At 42.8% G+C, this 17,599-nt stretch overlaps 1 protein-coding gene across 3 annotated transcripts in view; it reads right to left on the reverse strand.

Moving 5' to 3' along the window:
* Nucleotides 1-17,599, reverse strand: part of ANKRD13C (ankyrin repeat domain 13C) — a 57,281-nt gene that overhangs the window by 21,902 nt on the left and 17,780 nt on the right. For 2 of the 3 annotated variants that reach the window (XM_072649829.1, XM_072649828.1), the window contains exons 2-5: nt 16,837-16,878; nt 12,642-12,746; nt 9,741-9,826; nt 2,342-2,387 (exon numbers count right to left, since the gene is read on the reverse strand). In XM_072649829.1, coding sequence (XP_072505930.1) covers nt 2,342-2,387; nt 9,741-9,826; nt 12,642-12,746; nt 16,837-16,878 — 279 coding nt within the window. The remainder of the gene's footprint in view (nt 1-2,341; nt 2,388-9,740; nt 9,827-12,641; nt 12,747-16,836; nt 16,879-17,599) is intronic. The other variant, XM_072649827.1, reaches the window with a different exon arrangement.

Consider the following 17,599-nt stretch of genomic DNA (forward strand, 5'->3'; position numbering starts at 1 on the left):
ACTACTGATAACTTGGCAAAGTGATCTCTATGGAGAGAGAGCTCACAATAGCCAAGCACAGCCCCTTACGGAAGCCCACATCTACGATGGAGTCAGGGCCAGTGATCTACAGAAAAACACAAAGGATGGTGGAGATGACATCTGCCTAGAAACAGACAAATGTCTTGATTTCGAAAAAGAGAAGAAGCTTGTTTCTTTCAACTGGAGGCCAGTGAAGTAGACTCTGAATCATTTGTTACCACTACAATGAAAGCATGCTCCACAGTCTAGTTTTATCAAACTAACCTCCTTTCCTTCTGTATAAGAGTTACTAAAATAACAGGAAAGGAGACTGCTGCACCCAGAGTCACTTAGACTCTAGCAACATGTTTAACAAAGCCCATCCCGGTATGTTTAGGGATAAAAATGAAGGAGAATCCATCAGCTCTAGCTGGGTCTTGTAACAAGTACTAACTGAGAGGGGAAGCTGATACTCATCTAGTAATACATATCTAGTTAGTCCAGTTAATTAATATGGCATAAACAGTATACATATTTAATACCTGTTTTTCACATATTATAACTAGGGATAATTAGAGAAGAACGATTCTTTCTTTTAACAGGCCTCAAACTTTAAACTACAAGCTGTAAGCTCACTGTTCAATGTTCGCTAACCTGCTATAAAGTCCACTAGGCTAACCAGAAGTACACTGACCAGAGGACAGCAACACTGCTCGGTGAGGAGGGCATGACCACCCAGTGTGGAGGGGTGTCTTGATGGGATATGGCAAGTCCCCAAACTTATTTCTGTATCTCTGGAGCAGCCTCTTGCCCACACACATCACTACTGGCCCTGGTCTATCAACAAAGACCTTGCGTTTTACTCTGATTCTTCTGAGTGTCTAGGGACCAAAAGCCCTGTATGACGCCCTGGGGAAAGGGGGCTTCTCCAGTCATGAAGAAGATCGGAGGTCCCATTCACTGAAAGGGTCAGCTCCCTCTAACAAGTGGCTATGGGCTCAGAGCTGTGCCTCAGTAGTTCTTCTTGCAGACTGGACAGTTTGGATCTAACCATACAATGTGTTTCTGTTCACTAGGAAATTCTATGATTCCTCATCTAACCCTAACCCTAAATGCACCCAAAATTGACATAAAAAATAAGTATTTTGATACATACATGATTTCACATTTAATACTGTACAGGGATCTCACTCACAGAACTCCTATTCACATCGTCTGGATCATTCTGGCATCCCAGGACAATGCTAGGAATGTCATGATAGCCAAAGATACTCGAGGCTGCTGTGAGATGACCCCACTGGACCTCTACCTAGAGTTCCACAGTTGACAATTTCCCTGCTTATCCCAACTGACCTCATCTTCAGAAACCATCTGCTTGACTCTGGTTAATACCAAATGGGTTTCTTCCCTAAAAATCTCTTTTAAAAAGAACATAGTTTTTTTTCAAGTTAACGAGATCACTTATCAAGACAAGTTAGTGAGTTTTATTATAGTTCTACTCACATATTACATGTGAAAAATGTTTCATGTTAAAAATAAGGTGGAGTACATACTATATGTGCCCTTTAACTGACTAAATTTGTTATACAATTACCACAGAGAAATACTCATTCCCATTTACTCTTTAGAATGATAAACTATAAATTATTGAAAAACTATACCAGATAGCAATTACCATCAATGAGATCAAATTACTTTGATGTAAAGGCTGAGTCTGAACTTGTTTCCTCATCTTTAAAATAAGGAGTGACTTCTCTTGGTACTGCAAAATTATCCATAGAGAACAACTTATAAATGTGAAGGTCTTTTAGAACTCGATTAGACAGTCTATTGATAAACTGAATGTGAGAAAGAAAGGAAATCAGTAATAAAAGAAGTGAGACATGAATGGTCAAAGGATGAAAAAATGCAGATACTGTCAAATCATATTAACCAAGTTCTTTTTCACATTCCAACAACTCAAACGTACTTTAAAATCTTTTAAGTAATATAATCCAAGAAATCCTTTATCATCTCTCCTGGCACTTCTAGAACTTTTGCCCAACACTGGTAACATTATTAGAATTTCTCTGTTCAGAGTTTTTGTCAAAGTCATTTGGAATACAGTAGAGGGCAACTCAATTTTCAAAGCATAACGCAACTGAGTGTTCAAGTTGGGTAATTACGTACAGTGGTGAAACTTTAAAACCATTCACATGCAAAATCTGTTATGATGGACATTACTCAGTAAAACTTCATGCAAGTGACATATTTACTATGCTGATACATTTGAAAATCACTTTTGCACTTGCAAGTCTGCATCAGTAATCACTTTAAAAGTAAAATATAGCACACTTCTTACCCCAGCTTTGAAAGTCCCAGTGAAGCTCTAGATAAAAGTCACCTAGCTGAGAAATGAAATATGAACAGTTACTAAAGACACATCATTTACCATTTCTTAAATCTGCTTAATATTATCCTTTTATAAACTAATTTTCAAGTGGAGAGGAATGGGTAGAAAAATCAGAATTAATCTCAAATATTTAGGGTTTAAAAAACAGTTTTAAAATTTACAACACAAGAGAACATTTTCTTTCATATATTCATACAATATTATCGAAACATTTTTAACTAAATACGAAAAAGAACTGAAACCGACAAAAGGAGCTTTCCTTATTGATGTAATTTTCCATCATTATTACTGGCTTACGATAAGGATGCAAACCAGAAACAAAAACTAAAAACTCTGAAATTTTCATGAATCTATGCGTGATTGTTAAAGGAAATCATATGCAAAATATTCCACATTAATAAGAAGGAGGAAAACCAAAATATTAAATCCTGATTCATAAAGGGCACTGACAATCTGAAGAGAGTTCCAAAGAAGTGACCAGAAAGACGGTGAGGGACCCTGGGGTGCTTAAGCTGGCTGGAGTCCTCACGCAAAAGCGGGCCCTAGTCAGAACACAATTAGGCAGCGGGGCGGTTGGACAGAGGCAGAAACAATTTGAACTCAGACTCAAGAGGCTGGCTGCCTCCTTAGATCTGGGGCCTCTCCGAGCAATGGCTGGGGTTATTGCGAATACTGGAGAAAGGCCTTATTTTGAACTATGATGGATCAGATGGCCTCTGAAGTCCCTCCTAAATATATGCCTGTGAGGTTAACTCAAATTAAAGTCTGATTTTTAAATTCTCTTCAGTGAAAATAAAGATGTGCTACTAATAACCTTCTGCTAAAATTTTCACTGAAAGAAGCTTTCACTTAATAGAAGGACAAGATTCATCCAAAGAATACCTACTAATGATCTAATGTCTATGGCCCATGTCAAATTCCTATCATCAAAAACCATACCCTTTGAATCACACATGATAAAGACCATTCACTGAAAGGGCATGGAACACGCTATCAGGAGAACCTTGGGTTCAGCTCCTGATCCAACACTTGTAGATAGGGAGCCAAGTTTCTGACCTCTTCAGGTTTTAAAGGGGGGCTGATACTTGAGAGGCAGGATCAGAGACAGAAAGAGCTCTTAATCTGGGGCCAGAACTCCTGGGGTCACTCCAGATCACTTACTACACGGGTGTCTTTGGTTGGCTCTCAGGGTCAGCATCTGTAATTGAACTAAGTGATTGGTAAAGGTGCTATCTACATCTAAATCCAACAAGAAAAAAAGAGCAGTGATGATTCATTACAATATCAAAGTCCGTAAGAGAGCGGTGTCTTTTTCCATGTTTGTACAAATCAATGTCATCTAAACTATCTTAAAATATAATTTCTCTTAAACAGAAAAAACCAGGGTTTATTGTACATAGAATTTTACCAAACATGTTACGGGTATACAATAAAATAAACAGTACTGTTTACAAAGCACAGTATTTAGGAAAGAATGAAAATAAAAATACAACTCTTACTCTCGTTTTTGAAACAACTTTTCTCCCCCTGAAAAAATATTGATGGTCAGGCACTCAATAAGCATTTGTTAAGTATCTATTTACTACGTGATAGATACTATGGACCAAATGGGATATGGAGGAAGAGACAGAAAAGAGGTCTTCTCTTCCCAGAGATCAATAATTCTGTGTGCAGGTTAAGCCTGAAATGTGAACACAATACTACACCTTAACAGGGGGCACATCATGTCTCTTAGGCAGGGGAGGGTCACCTGAGAAATTCCTCAAATTGGTCCATAACTGTAACAGTTAGCTAACATTAAGTAATTTATATAAACTCTGGAGTTCTTAGCCTTTTCTACGAGAAGACTATGTCTATTACTTTTTATTTGCATTGATGGGAAGCTAAGTGGTGCAGTGGATGGAGCGCTGGGCTTCTTCCCAAGTTCAAATCCAGCATCATACACTTCCTACCTGTGTGACCCTGGGCAAGTCACTTAACCCTGTTTGCCTCAGTTTCCTCATCTGTAAAATGACCTAGAGAAGGAAATGGCAAACCATCCAGTATCTTCGCCAGAAAATCCCAAATGGGACAGTCAGACACAACTGAAATGACTGAACAACCACCATCTGAACTGGTCACCTTCTCCATTCCTCCCACAGCACCTATTGTGAGGGCAGGAAAGTGCACAGCTTACATGAGGTTCCCATGGAAGGTTCGGAGAGGAGGGAAATGGCCACCTCTCCAGAGAAGACCTAGGCTCCCCAAGTCTTTCCTGAGAACCCGCAGGGGAATTTCATGCTCCTGAAGAGCAACATAAGGAGAGCTGGCCACTATTGCTATGAAGAGAGGGCTGGAAGTGAAGCCATCCTCCTTGAGCTGAGGACAAACCTTTCCACCACCAAGTCTTCCCAGCTTGACACCGGGAGCCACACTGCTGACAGTGGCAAATTCTCCCTACAACAGCCTCAGGGTGATTCACGTCCAGGGGCTTTCATCTCCCTTCTATTTTTATACTCCTATAAGGATAAGGATGATTCCATCCATCACCTTCAGCCCTGACTGCTGTCCTGTGACCTACACATGCTCACACTGCCAACTGCTTCATGAATTGTTCACAAAGCACATCCCACCAGCATCACAGACTCAACTCCAATTCCTCCCACCTCCCACCATTTTCCCAGTCATTCCATTCAGTCGGTCACCACATCCTGAGGTTCTCCCATCACAGCTTTGCTAAGACCTCAGCCCTTCCTTTCCATGACTATCCCCTTACTTCATGCTATCCCCTCAAGTCTGGAGTACTACAATAACCTTTTAACCTGCTTCCCCAGATCTAGCAGGTCCCATTCCAAAACCATCCTGGCAAACTGTCACCAAATTAATTTTGGCACCTCCTTAATCAAAACATCACAGAAGGTCCCAAACCCTTCCTAATGAGGTCCCCAATGAGCTTTCTTATCCCAGCCCTCCTCGCTGACCAGGTCTGCCTGTTACTTTCATATGATCTCCCACCTTCACTCATGCTGTTTCCTCTTCTTGGAACGTGAAAACTGACAGCTTTCAAACTGACAGCTCTCAAACCCCTCAAACCCTGCCACCTCCTTCATTACACTTACTCCACCCAGCCCCCTACAGAGTGACCTTTCCTATCTCTGATCTCAAACCGTACTTTCTTTGTACTTTTACCATTTAACTAACACAGAGGGCAGTACATGCCTGTGGTATCTGCCTCACAAAACCAAAAGTTCACTGAGGGCAGGGTCCAGGCCAACCAACCCTCCTGTATAGTACACAGGAACTGGTGAGTATTACACACAAGACGATGGCAAATGCGTTGCTTGGGAAAGCGATCATGTTCAAAGAGCTCAGAGGAAAGACGAGATCTCACAGACTAAGCACAGGACGGATAAGAGATGCTCAAAAATAAAGCTCTGAAGATAAAAAGGGAAATAAATCCACCAGAGAAGAAACACAGAATTTATCTGAAGAAACTGATAGCAATGCACCAGGAATTTAATCAACTTAGAGTTTAAAAAAAATGTACATAAAATGGAAGCAGGGTCAAGCAAGGCATGTCTCTAAGAACATCTCTAACATGATTTGTCCAGTAAAAATGGTGTCACGAATGCTGAAGCTCAGCATGGACTGGGGCTGGGGAAGGAAGCAAAGAACAATAAAAAGGGGCCTGTGTTTTTAAAAGACATGATGGGAGAAAAAGGAAGTGCAAAGACCTTGGGTTGGAGAGGGTAGAAATTGATGACTAGGGGAGCCCATTGGCCTCCACTTTCTTCTGTTATTTTCTCTGTCAAAGGTAAGATAAGGATACCAAGGCATCTTGGTGTTAAGGTAAGTGGTCAGGACCAGGTGACTTACATCCTTAGGTCTTCAAGGAACTGGCAGAGAACTGCTGGCCACAGTCTGAGCTATCTGAAAGGGCCCTGTTGAAAAACAAGTAAGAGAACAGAGCACAAACCACAGGCTGGTGATCATGACTTCAAGTCTTAGAAAAACATACAGCAAATAATTAAAGAGATGCCTGGCTAACACCTAGAAAGGAAGGCACTGGACAGCTCTTTCTAGAACAGGTCATGCTGGTCTAACCCCATTTCTAGAGGCAGGAAATGCTGCAGAGAAAATGGAGAGAATCCAATTAGATAACATAATCTAATGGATTCAAAGTTGTTTGGATGGGCAGATCCAAAGAAGAGTTGCTACTGGTTGCAGGAGGATTTCAATGGAATACTCCAGGATCTGCTCTTGGCCCAGGGGCACAAAAGGCTAACTCGTAAAATATGCAGATGACTCTAAGCTGGGAGATGCGAATAATACACTCAGATGACAGAATCTGTATCAGGAACAATATCCAAAGGCTAAGGAACTGGACAAAACCCAGTAATACAGCATACAAAGGAGATAAATATAAAGTGTTATATTTGGATACAAAAAAATCAGTGTCAAGGCTGTATAATCCAGGGAGATGTGTTTAGACAAGAGTTATCCTGAAAAAAGATCCAAGTGGTTCAGTGGCCTGCAAATGAGTTCCCAGCTGGGAATCAACAGTGTAATATAGCAGCCAAACAAATGCACCACGAGGCTCCAGGAAAGGAAGCGCAGCGTCGAGGAATGTGGAACTGACTGTTTCATTGAGCTCTGCGCTGCATGGCTGGAATCAGGGAGCCCTGAATTCAGCTCTAGGGTTCAAGGTTTAAAGAGAACATTGATAAGCTGGAGTGTTCAGGGATTTGCCAAACGAAGAAAAAAGCCTTGGGATCCACAGCAGAACAGGACAGACATTTAGCCAAGAGAGAAGAGCCGAAATCAAGAATCTGAAGGGCTGTTGTACAGAACAACGACCACACTTTTTTCAGATGACATGAGGAGTAATGGCCAGAAGTTACAAAGAGGAGAATTTAGACCTTCAAAAATGAGCTGTTCCAAAGGGGAATGGGCCCAGCCTCCAAGGAGGTCTTTAAAGTGAGGCAGGACCACCCCCTGCTCAGGTGTAGCAGAGTGAGAAGGCTTCTCCTGGACAGCTGGTCAAGGCAGTGTAGAGGCCCAGATCACTCTCAAGTCTGTGATGCCCTAAAGATCCCTTTCAGAAAGCACAGAAACATAGAGCCTGTCCATAGAAAGCAATGAAAATGGGCAACAAGAAGACAAGATTCAAGAAATTAAAATTTTACACATTAATAAAAACATTATGAATGCATATGAAAAAAATTTCTAGGTAAAATCTGTAAGGATATGAGCAGATAGTTGGCCCCCTGCTGGGAAGTGAGGGCTGGAAACTGGCTCTACCCATATATGCCTAATGCTGTAAGTCCTACAGAGGTGAGAGGTCCACCCATGAGCTATATAAATAACATTTATATCAAAGACTGATGGGAACCTCTATCATCCTAAATCCAAGCCCAGCATGCTGTCCACGATGCCTCGCTGCCCCATATACAAGTAATTACCTTAAAAATACAACCAGCTGTAAGGGGTTTCTTTAATGCCCCTTCCCAACTCACATGATTAACAGCTCCATAAATCAGAAAAACTCATTTTAATGTACTGCTAAAATCCCAGCAAAGATCAACACTCTAGAGCACAGCTGCCAGACACACTCTGCCCAGCAGCAGGCAACCTTCTCCAGGGAAAGTGGAATTGGGAAATGGTTATGAAAATAAATAAAAGTACAGCAGAACAGAGACAATAATGTTAATGTGGCCATAACTGGGATCCACAATTCAGGGGCTCTCTGGTTCCTTCAGTCTGACAGCACTGCTATAGAATCTCCAGCCCAGAGGGGCCTGATGATACCTCTTTTAGCCCGAGGGGTTCATACGGTACTTGGGACTCCTAAACAGAAAACTTTACAATTCTGTCCTATGATTTCACACAACAGAATCAACAACAACAAAAAAAAAAAGTAGAGAAATTGATATGAAAAGGTACTAAAAATCAAGAATTAAGAACACAAAATGTATTAATTGAATTGTTAAAAAGCCCAGCGGTAAACAGCAGCCAAAGCATAGCCTAGATGAATCATCACTGCCGCATCTTATCAATCTTACTAACGTAAGTAAACAGAGAAGTTTTAAAGATTCTTAATATCTGATAGGATGGTTTTATACGGCAGGTTATTAAGAAGTTCACTGAGTCACTGCTTGCATCTTCATTCTTTATAACTCAATATTGACTTTTAAAACTGTTTCTCTGTTTCCCATATTTCAGAAAACAAAAGTGAAACCAAAATCTCTAGAAGACCATTAAGTAGACTACATATGAAGTATGTCGTCACATCAGACCTAAGAAAAAGTAACTCAAAAAATTAAATTAATTTTTAATTATATAACTAATCAAGGAACCATTCTGATCTAATCTAAAAGTCTAAATAACCAAGTGCAGTAAACATAATAAAATAGCCGTAATTCAATCCTCATGACTTGAACAAGCCTACAAACACTCATTAAACATTACAAACACATCACCCACTGAGGTCATGATCTGATGCCTCACTGTGGCATCAAGTTTCCAGGGGAATGTGAATTCTAGGTCTTATCAAGCTGAAAAAGCATTAAGTACAAGCCTTATGGCGGACAGTATCCTGCTGTCTGTGGATCAGCCTTGCTAACTGTGGAGAGGCCCACAACGCGAAAACTCTCCAACAACATACATCAAACTGCAAAGGCAGATTCACAAGGGCAAGGCTGTACTTTCAGTAACAAAATTAGAGATCCTCAGAGCAGGCTACACAGGAGTCTTCCTTAGCATAATGTCTTCCCTGTTATCGTGTCCGCTGGGCCTCCAACACTACTTCCCAGAGATGAGAAAGGACCTGAGATCAAGCTCTTTGTTGTGATCAGCTGGTCTCCCTGCCTTTCCACCTGCACCCTGCTTCTTCTCAGACACAGAAAAGTCACATGAGCAGAAGGGAAGCCAGGAGAGCTTGCCACTGCCCCTCCACGGTGACCAACCCAGCTTCTCAGCTGTCCCCAGAGCTGGACGTAAGGGCTTCTGAGGTAGCTGTAAAAAAAGATAGTGGGGGGAATGACAGCAGCACCAGCAGCTGAGTGGCAGACCCCCCGCCAACTGGCCTCCGACAGTGGCACTGGCCAAAGGAGACATCTTTCCAGCTCTTCCACGGCGGCATCTTATCATCTCTCATCTTCGCCCTCCCCTGTCTCAGGGGACAGAGAGAATTAAGACTACTAACAATAAAATTTCTGAGTTTATGATTCAGACTCTTCATTAACTGACAGGAAGACCTTAAACCACTTGATAATCAATTAGTGATTCATTAACTGTGAAAAGAGTTCACTGTAACCCAATACTGACACAGTTGATATTTGGAAAGGAAAACAACCAAATGATAGCTCACCTCTTTCAGGGCTTTTAATAATCGAGGTCGCTTTTCTTCAACACTTTCCCTGGACTGCTGCTTAAGCTTCCTTAAAAGTGCTGTAACTAAATTTGAGGAGGGAAAAAAGTTAATTACAAAGTTCTTATGTATTTTCACTTGGCTTAAAAAATAAATGCTTCTAAAAGGAAATGCTGCCCACACGCTATCACCAACGTAAGCATGGCTGCAATTTCACTAACTCCAGAACACCCAGAAAGACTGTGCCAGAATTCATGATCCCCACCCCCAAGTCACTAAGCCCCTCCCTGCAGGCCTCTACCTCGCCCAACGATCTCCTGGTTAATTTGCTGACAGCTGGGGAACACCAAAGGCCTGCTGGAGAAGATGGGTAATCTGGGATCAACTCACTTCCTCAAATTTAAGCTAAGGAAGAGCTCTTCATCCTATTACAGAACATTCACGTTCAATAATATAAAAACAAAGAGGAAAAGAATCGGCAAGCCAAGCCCAAACTAGCGATGTCGCTAAAGCTACACAGAGAACGTAAAAAGGACCTTCTAAATCTCTCGAGGTAATCTTCTAAATCCCAGAGATGTCACTAACTTCCCCAAACCCTCCACAGCAGGCGTACGCTAGAGCAGAGGCCTAGAGAAGACCCAGATTGTCCAGGCCGGGCGTTAACGTCATTGGCCACTGTGGACATTGCTTGTTTCCACAAAGTCCTACTTCAGTCATGGCCCAGAGGTGCTGAGTTATTGAAAAATCTGCCAGTAAGGGGGCAAAGGTGCAAAGTCTAAAGAAGTTAACTACAATAAGATGGGCTCAGGGGAAAAGATGAGTTCTGTTTGAAACAGACTGAGCTTGAGTACTTGTGGCATGTCAAGGTGTCAGGCAGCGGCAGATAAACCAAAGAGTGGGACATGCAGAACTGGGGGTAAGAGCATAGAATGAAGAATCCATAGGAAGTGACAAGACCACCAAGAGGCATAAAGAGCGGTGAAGGGACAGAGCTCGAGGCACACTCTTGGTCAGGGGACACACCATGCACACCGAGGCTACCAAGGAGACTGAAAAGGACCCGCAGACAGGTAGAGAGGAAACCCCAGGAAACTCCAAGGAAGGTGAACCCCAAGGAAGGGGCAGCGGTGGCGTCAAACACCCCCAGGGCTCAAGGATGGCCAGACTTCCTCTAGCAAGGACTTGGCAAAGCACAACCAGCAAGAAGACAAAAGACTAAGGGAGATTCAACGCCAGGGAAGCATCTGGTTCCATGGGGTAACCACAGAACAGGGGCCCTGAGAAAAGGGCAGAGGCAGCTGCCTGAGAACAGACAGGAATAGAAGACAGGGACAGGATGTGACAGCAAAGCCAAAGAAAGATCTGGAGCCCAGCTGGAGAAGGGCTGAACCAACTGGACATGTGGAACGGTCCTCTACCAAAAAGGGGATAATGACGGATTCCAAGAAAACAGAGCAATCCCAGTGTGAAAGGATGCTGTGTAATGAGCAGGACCTGGAGAAGGGCTTAGGTGATGACCACAATAATAATGTGCAGGGAAACAAGTTGGAAAGAGCTCAGAGCTCGGACCAAACGAGTGACCAGTCACAACATGAAAAGCATCACGATGAAACACAGCTCCCCACCTTGGGCAGAGAAGTGATGGACTCACGTGAGAGACAGAGGGAGCGACAAGAGAAGACAGACTAAGGGGGGCACAGAGGAAGGGGAAAGGAAGGTGGAAGGCTGGCAGGCAGGCAAGAAACAAACACTTCTAAAGTGCCTGTTCTGTGCCAGGTCCTGCGCTAAGCACTTTGCAAATGTGACCTCATGTGATCCTCATAACAACCCTGACAAGTTGGTGTCATGTTTATCTTTACGTTACAGATGAGGAAACCGAGGCAGACAGTGACAACATGACTCACCCGGGGTCACCGAGCTACTAAGTGTCTGAGGCCAGATCTGAAGGCAGGTCTTCCTGACTCCTGACCAGACGGCGCTATTCACTGCGCTGCTCGGCTGCCTCTGAGAATGAAACAGGCATTTCCAGACCTGGCCAATGGGAACAGTTGTCATATCTATTAGAGAGGAGGGCTTCCACTGACAGAGAAGTGGGTTAGTAGGGAGTGACAGACATGAACAAAAGATCATCAATAAAACATTTTTTAAAATGCACAGAAGGGAAAAAAGTGCCAAAGAGGACATAAACAGAGGGACTCTGTTACCACCAGTTAGTTTTATTTCTTGTATAAAAAATTGATGTGAGAGAAGCTCACTTTGTCATACAATATTCTGTGTCTTGAGATGTCTGTTTTTGTGGGTGATTCCATGTCTACATTTAAAAAAAAATGGAATTAAAAAAAAAATCCATTGAGGAGAGTCGAGGGCAAAGTTAGACGTTAAAAAGCATCTGGTGAGGGTCAGAAGCTAATAAGCACCTAGCAGGGTGGGGCCCACACATGCCCAAGACACAGCCAAGGAGGCCACAGCCACATGTACAGTCAAGTCTCCAAAGATGAGAGTAGGGGTCAAAGTGGAGAGAAGGTCAAGACCCTGAACCTGAGCTCTTTAGAAAAGTAGAGAGGATGAGCAGGTGCCTGGCAGAGATTGAGACCAGGTGTCAAAGATGGAGCAAGGCTGGTGGCAAAGGAACAGTCCAAGCAGGAGGCAAGTATGGAGAGGAAGAAAGGAGAGGAGGATCCAGGACTGGGGCCACTCATCACATCACTGCACCTCCTGAGGAAAACCAGGTTTCTATTGTAGTAAGTTCAAAAGAGCAGCAAGTCAAGAATTCTAGGATGGAGGGAAGTCTGTTAACAATGGAGTATTTATCAATATGCAGTGGCATGCACGTAGAAGCAATTCTAAACACGATCCCACCCTGAAATAATGGCCAGACAAGAAACAATCGCGGCTTCTTACTCATCTGTCTGTCTCCATAGCTGATGGCTTCTGCCAGAGGGCTCCATCCCTGAGCGTTTTTCACCTTTACTGGAGCATTGTGGGCCAAAAGCAAATGGGCACATTCTGCAAAAGAGAAGGCATTTTAAACACACTGTTCCTGATTATTTTCACATCACTGAAAAGGAGAATCATTCAAGAAATCAAATAAATATAATCACCTGACTGTTGAAAATAGCTAATAAATGGCATGCTGTTTGGTGTCCATTATGACAAACAGTGAATCCCAGCCCTCAAAAGCTTGTCACTTAAACTGCCACAGAGCCACATTCGAGGAATTCAATCCATTATTGTCTATACACCCCAAAGGGGGAGGGGGCAGCAAACAAATATCTAGTTACAATGAAGTGAGAGGCTTCGCGACCCTAGGCTCCAGTTCCGCTTCAGACGCTGCCAGTGTGGCCCTAGAACCATCACAACCTCCATTTCCTCATCTGTAAAACAATGGGGCTGGAATCCCTTCCAGAGCTAAACCTACCAGAACAGATTCATCCTCTCCACAGATCTGTTTTAAGCAGAGTTGTCTTCAGATGAATCAGGGAAGAGCAAAGGCCAACAGACCAACAAGCTACTCATCATCCATTTACCCCAAGAAGGGGATGTAAGTTAGTCAGTGAAGTCCGTCCAGTAGAATGAATCACACTGGCATGTTTTTTAAGGGGTACAGAGCTAATTCTCCCCAACACCCAAAAAGGCTGCCATTTCTTCATTTTTATCCCATTAAGAAACTAAGGTTTTGGGAAGCTCAAGACAAGACCAGAAAAAACAAAGGAAAGGAAGTCAGCAGAGCAGCCTCCAGGCCAGAATCGCAAGGGGATTTAAGCCTGAGCAAAGTGCCGGCCTGCAGACTGGGAAGCCGCTTGTACTCCAAGGACATAGCCCTGGAGGGGGAAGACTGGCCTAACTTAAGCCATAAGAGAACGAAAGAGCGAGTCCAATAGAGGTTCCAAACCTGCTCGAGGGATATTCTCAACAGAACTGATTCTCAAGCTTCAACTGCCAAGCAATAATTAAACTCTAAGCCACATCCAACCACTGTGCTAGCAGGGAGACAAAGACAAAAATGAAATCGCCCCTGCCCTCAAGGAGCTTCTGTTCTATGAGGGGAGCTAGCACACAACTATATGGGGATTCTCAAAATCCAAAATAGAGACAAGGGAGGGAGGGCTCTGACAGGCAGGGAGAAGGTGTCAGGAAGGACTTCATACAGAAGTGAGATTCTGTGGGATGGAAGGGAGGATGTAGTACACTCCAAGCATGAAAAGTTATGGACACAGGAACGTAGTGCCCCGTGTGAGGAACAAGGGGGGCCCATAGAATGTGGGAGGTAAAGGAATACATAATAATCATAACGATAGCTGGCATTTATATAGAGCCTTAAAATCTGCAAAGCATTTTATAAATACCTTATTTTAATTATTACCACCCTTTAGGGTGGGATTATTATCCTCATTTTAAAGATGAGGAACCTGAGGCACAGAGAGGTGAAATGGCTTTCCCAGTCACAGTTAGTAAGAGTCAGTTCAGGTGAGTGATGAGATCAGAAGTCACACTGCAAAGGGTTGAAAGATCCCGTGTAATTAGGGGAAAGATCAGCGAAGGCTTCACTGAAGAGATGATATCAGATTCCCACAACTGCTCCTCGAGAGGATCCCACTGTCTCTGACGCTGATCCAAGCAAAAGGGAAGGCCTCCAGAGGTCTAGAAAAAGGGACGAAAAAGGAAGAGGAAAAGAGAAGGAGCAGGCAGCCTTTTCTGCAAGTTTGGCTCCGAAAGGAAGGAGCAACACAGAATGATAGTTTCAGGAGGTAGTAAAGTTGAGAGGAAATGTTTTTCCTTTTAAGGATGGAGATACTTAGGTCTGATGTCAGGCAAACAAAATGGGGAGAGCTGAAGAGCAGAGAGAAGGGTGGACGGACCAAGAGGCTCAGACGCTGAAGAAGCTGAAGGGAACACATACGGATTCTCAGAGGTTTTAGGTTCAGTGACAACTCTGATAACTCAAGAAAATGGGAAGTTATTTCTCTTATAATCACTTTAAGATACTCTCTAAAGAGTATCTTAAACTGGGCTGTTTGCACTCTAAGAAACAATGAATGATAAATTACTACGCATAATGTAAAGGAAAAATCCGCTAAAACGAAGGGAGAGCCTGAGGAGTTCTAAAAAGACCCAGGCTGGGGGATGAGGAACGAGCATTCTGCTCCTCAAACTCAGGGGACGCCTGGGAGGGTGCGCTGCTGGCCCTATGTTGGCTGGTTCTGCTCCTTCAGAGTATAAATGGGGAAATGACGAGTAAAAAAAGAAAACATCACTTTTTAAGGCAGGGAAGTGGAGTCACTTTAGAAAAAGCTCAAGTGCAGAAACCCAAACACTCACCTAAATAACTAAGTGACCTGGAAAACTGAGCTATACACTACTCATTCCTGAGATTCACAGACAGATGACACGCTAAAGTATCCAGGAATATAAAAACTGATTAAAGTACTTTGCTTTAGTGAACTTTTTAAAATACAGACTGGAAATGTAGGTCTGTCTAACTGCCTGTGGTTCTACAGAGTACCACTTCCTATACGTTCAAGCAAACCTCACCATATCCAACCTGTTGCCAAGTCTTGCCAATTTTAGCTTCACCATCTCTCTCCTACACACCACACCCCCTTCTCTATCAGCTGCCACCACGCAAGGATGGACCTTCAGCACCTCACAAGTGGACTTTGGCACGGGTCTACTGGTTAGTGCCCCCCCACCCCAAAGTCTTTGCCTGCTGCAATCCATCTCCCATTCCATAGTCAAATTAATCTTCCTAAAGCGGAGCTATGATCAGGTCATCCTCTGCCTAATAAATTCCAGGGGCTCCCAATGCCTTCAAGATCAAATTCCTGCCCCCTCCTGCCCTCGCTTACTCCCCCACCATGCTCTACCGACCCAGTGATGCAGGCCTCTCTGCTGTTCCCCACACAGGTGACTCCAGCTCCTGGTCCAGCATTTTCACAAGCCAGCCAGCATGCCTGCACAGCTCTCCCTCCTCACTCCTCTTGGCTGTCTCCTCAGCTTCAAGTCCCCACTAAAATCCCATCTCTTACAGGAAGTCTTTCAACAAGCCCTTAATTCCAGTGCTTTCCCTCAGGTGATTGTCTCAAATTTATCAGGTTATATGTGCACAATCATCTATCTGCCAGTTGTCTCTTCAGTTAGATCATGAGTTTCTGGAGAGGAAGGCCTGTCACCTGCCTTTCTTTGTATCCCCAGCATTCAGCACAATGCCAGGCACACAAGAGGTGCTTTACGAATGCCCACTGCATGACTTGGAGATGATACTGAGTTACTGAAGACTTCTCCAGGAAACTCTTAGCTCTGGCAAAGACTGATCAGAATACAAGCTTGGAGGAAGACTAGACTGTTGGTCAGCTGAGACAGACAATGAGAAAGGTTCATCCTCCCTTTTCTGCACAGAGATTTCTCTTTAAACCACAGCAATTCTCACATGCCACCTTCCTCGCTCCAGAAGGAGCGCCACCCGTGCCAATGAGGAGGAGCCACACCAATGAGATCACAAGTCACTGAAATGCCGATGCAATTCTGACCTCCTTCGATGTGGAAAGTGTTATTACCAAGACTCAGCTGGGCTGCCACATTGAGTTGTGCTGATCTATCTTAGACAAACATATACCACATCTACTGTGCACTGAAAAGAATCAAGTCTTATACAAAGGGTAAACCACAATATAATTATATTGGTATTCAAAGTGACATAATCCTTAATTCTTTAAACACAGAAAAAAAATAACTTTCCTATATTATGAATCTTTAATTAATAAAATTATTAGTAAAAACCCTTTCAAACGTTATTAAGAATTTCAATCTGATTTATTCTGTTCTGTGACAAGGATATGGTGGAAAAAGAAAAATTATCTTTCTATATTTAAGACATTGCCAACTCAAAGAGCAGTACTATATGTATATTCTAAACTTGATAGAGCTTGCCAAAGGAAAGGAGGGGAAAATCTTCCAGGTTTAGCAAATAATCAAAACTAGTGACAGTGCAAAAGATTTTAGCTTCACCCTATATGTTTTAAAAGACCAACTTTATTTTAAAATTTTAAGATTCTCCATGAACATGTTTTAAAAAGAAAAAAAAATTACAGTTACTAACCTTTATTTCCTAACATCACAGCAAGATGTAAAGGAGTGTTTCCTAAAACAAAATTAAAAAAAAAAAATTAGATGAAATAAAAGAACACAAGACAATTCATTCCAATGGGGTTCCTTACTCTGATAAATTGGATGTGAAATTAGGGATACCATCCTACAACCAAGGCAAACCTGCAAAATCAGAACATGGTGATTCTGACCTGAGAGAACAGCAATCTCACACGTTACAAACAAGCTGATCAACTTGGCATGGAAACCTTCTTTACTACTTGGCTAAGAAACAGCTAAAGCTCTATGTGAATGCATCTATTTTTACCATACATCGAAAAAAGATGAATTTAAGACAGACTTAATTTATCTCAAAAAAATTAATGCCTAATTATCTACTTTTTATTCACTATTCTCCTGATTTAAAAAAAAAGCAAGCTATTTCAGAAACCAATTCCTAGAGAACCAAGAAGAAACAGGAAGAACAGGCCTAAAGTAAAATAAAAAACAGGCAACTAATCATCCTCCACCCAATGGAAAAGAAAACGACCTCGGTCATCCAGAACCAGAGACAATTCAAGTCACTTTTATTTTACTTAAGGCCAAATCTTACTCTAACTTTCCAAGAGGGGCGGGGAGGGCTCCCAGCACTGAGGCTGAACGCCCCCAAAGCTGCCCACTTGCCCTGCTTGGCATCTGCTGGCCTCCACCCAACTCCTCCCATCACGGATTTACTCATTCACTCAAAGAAACATGTAAAGGTTCAAGGGCTTCCA

This window comes from Notamacropus eugenii, chromosome 2 (assembly GCF_028372415.1).
Source record: "Notamacropus eugenii isolate mMacEug1 chromosome 2, mMacEug1.pri_v2, whole genome shotgun sequence".
Lineage (NCBI taxonomy): Eukaryota > Metazoa > Chordata > Mammalia > Diprotodontia > Macropodidae > Notamacropus > Notamacropus eugenii.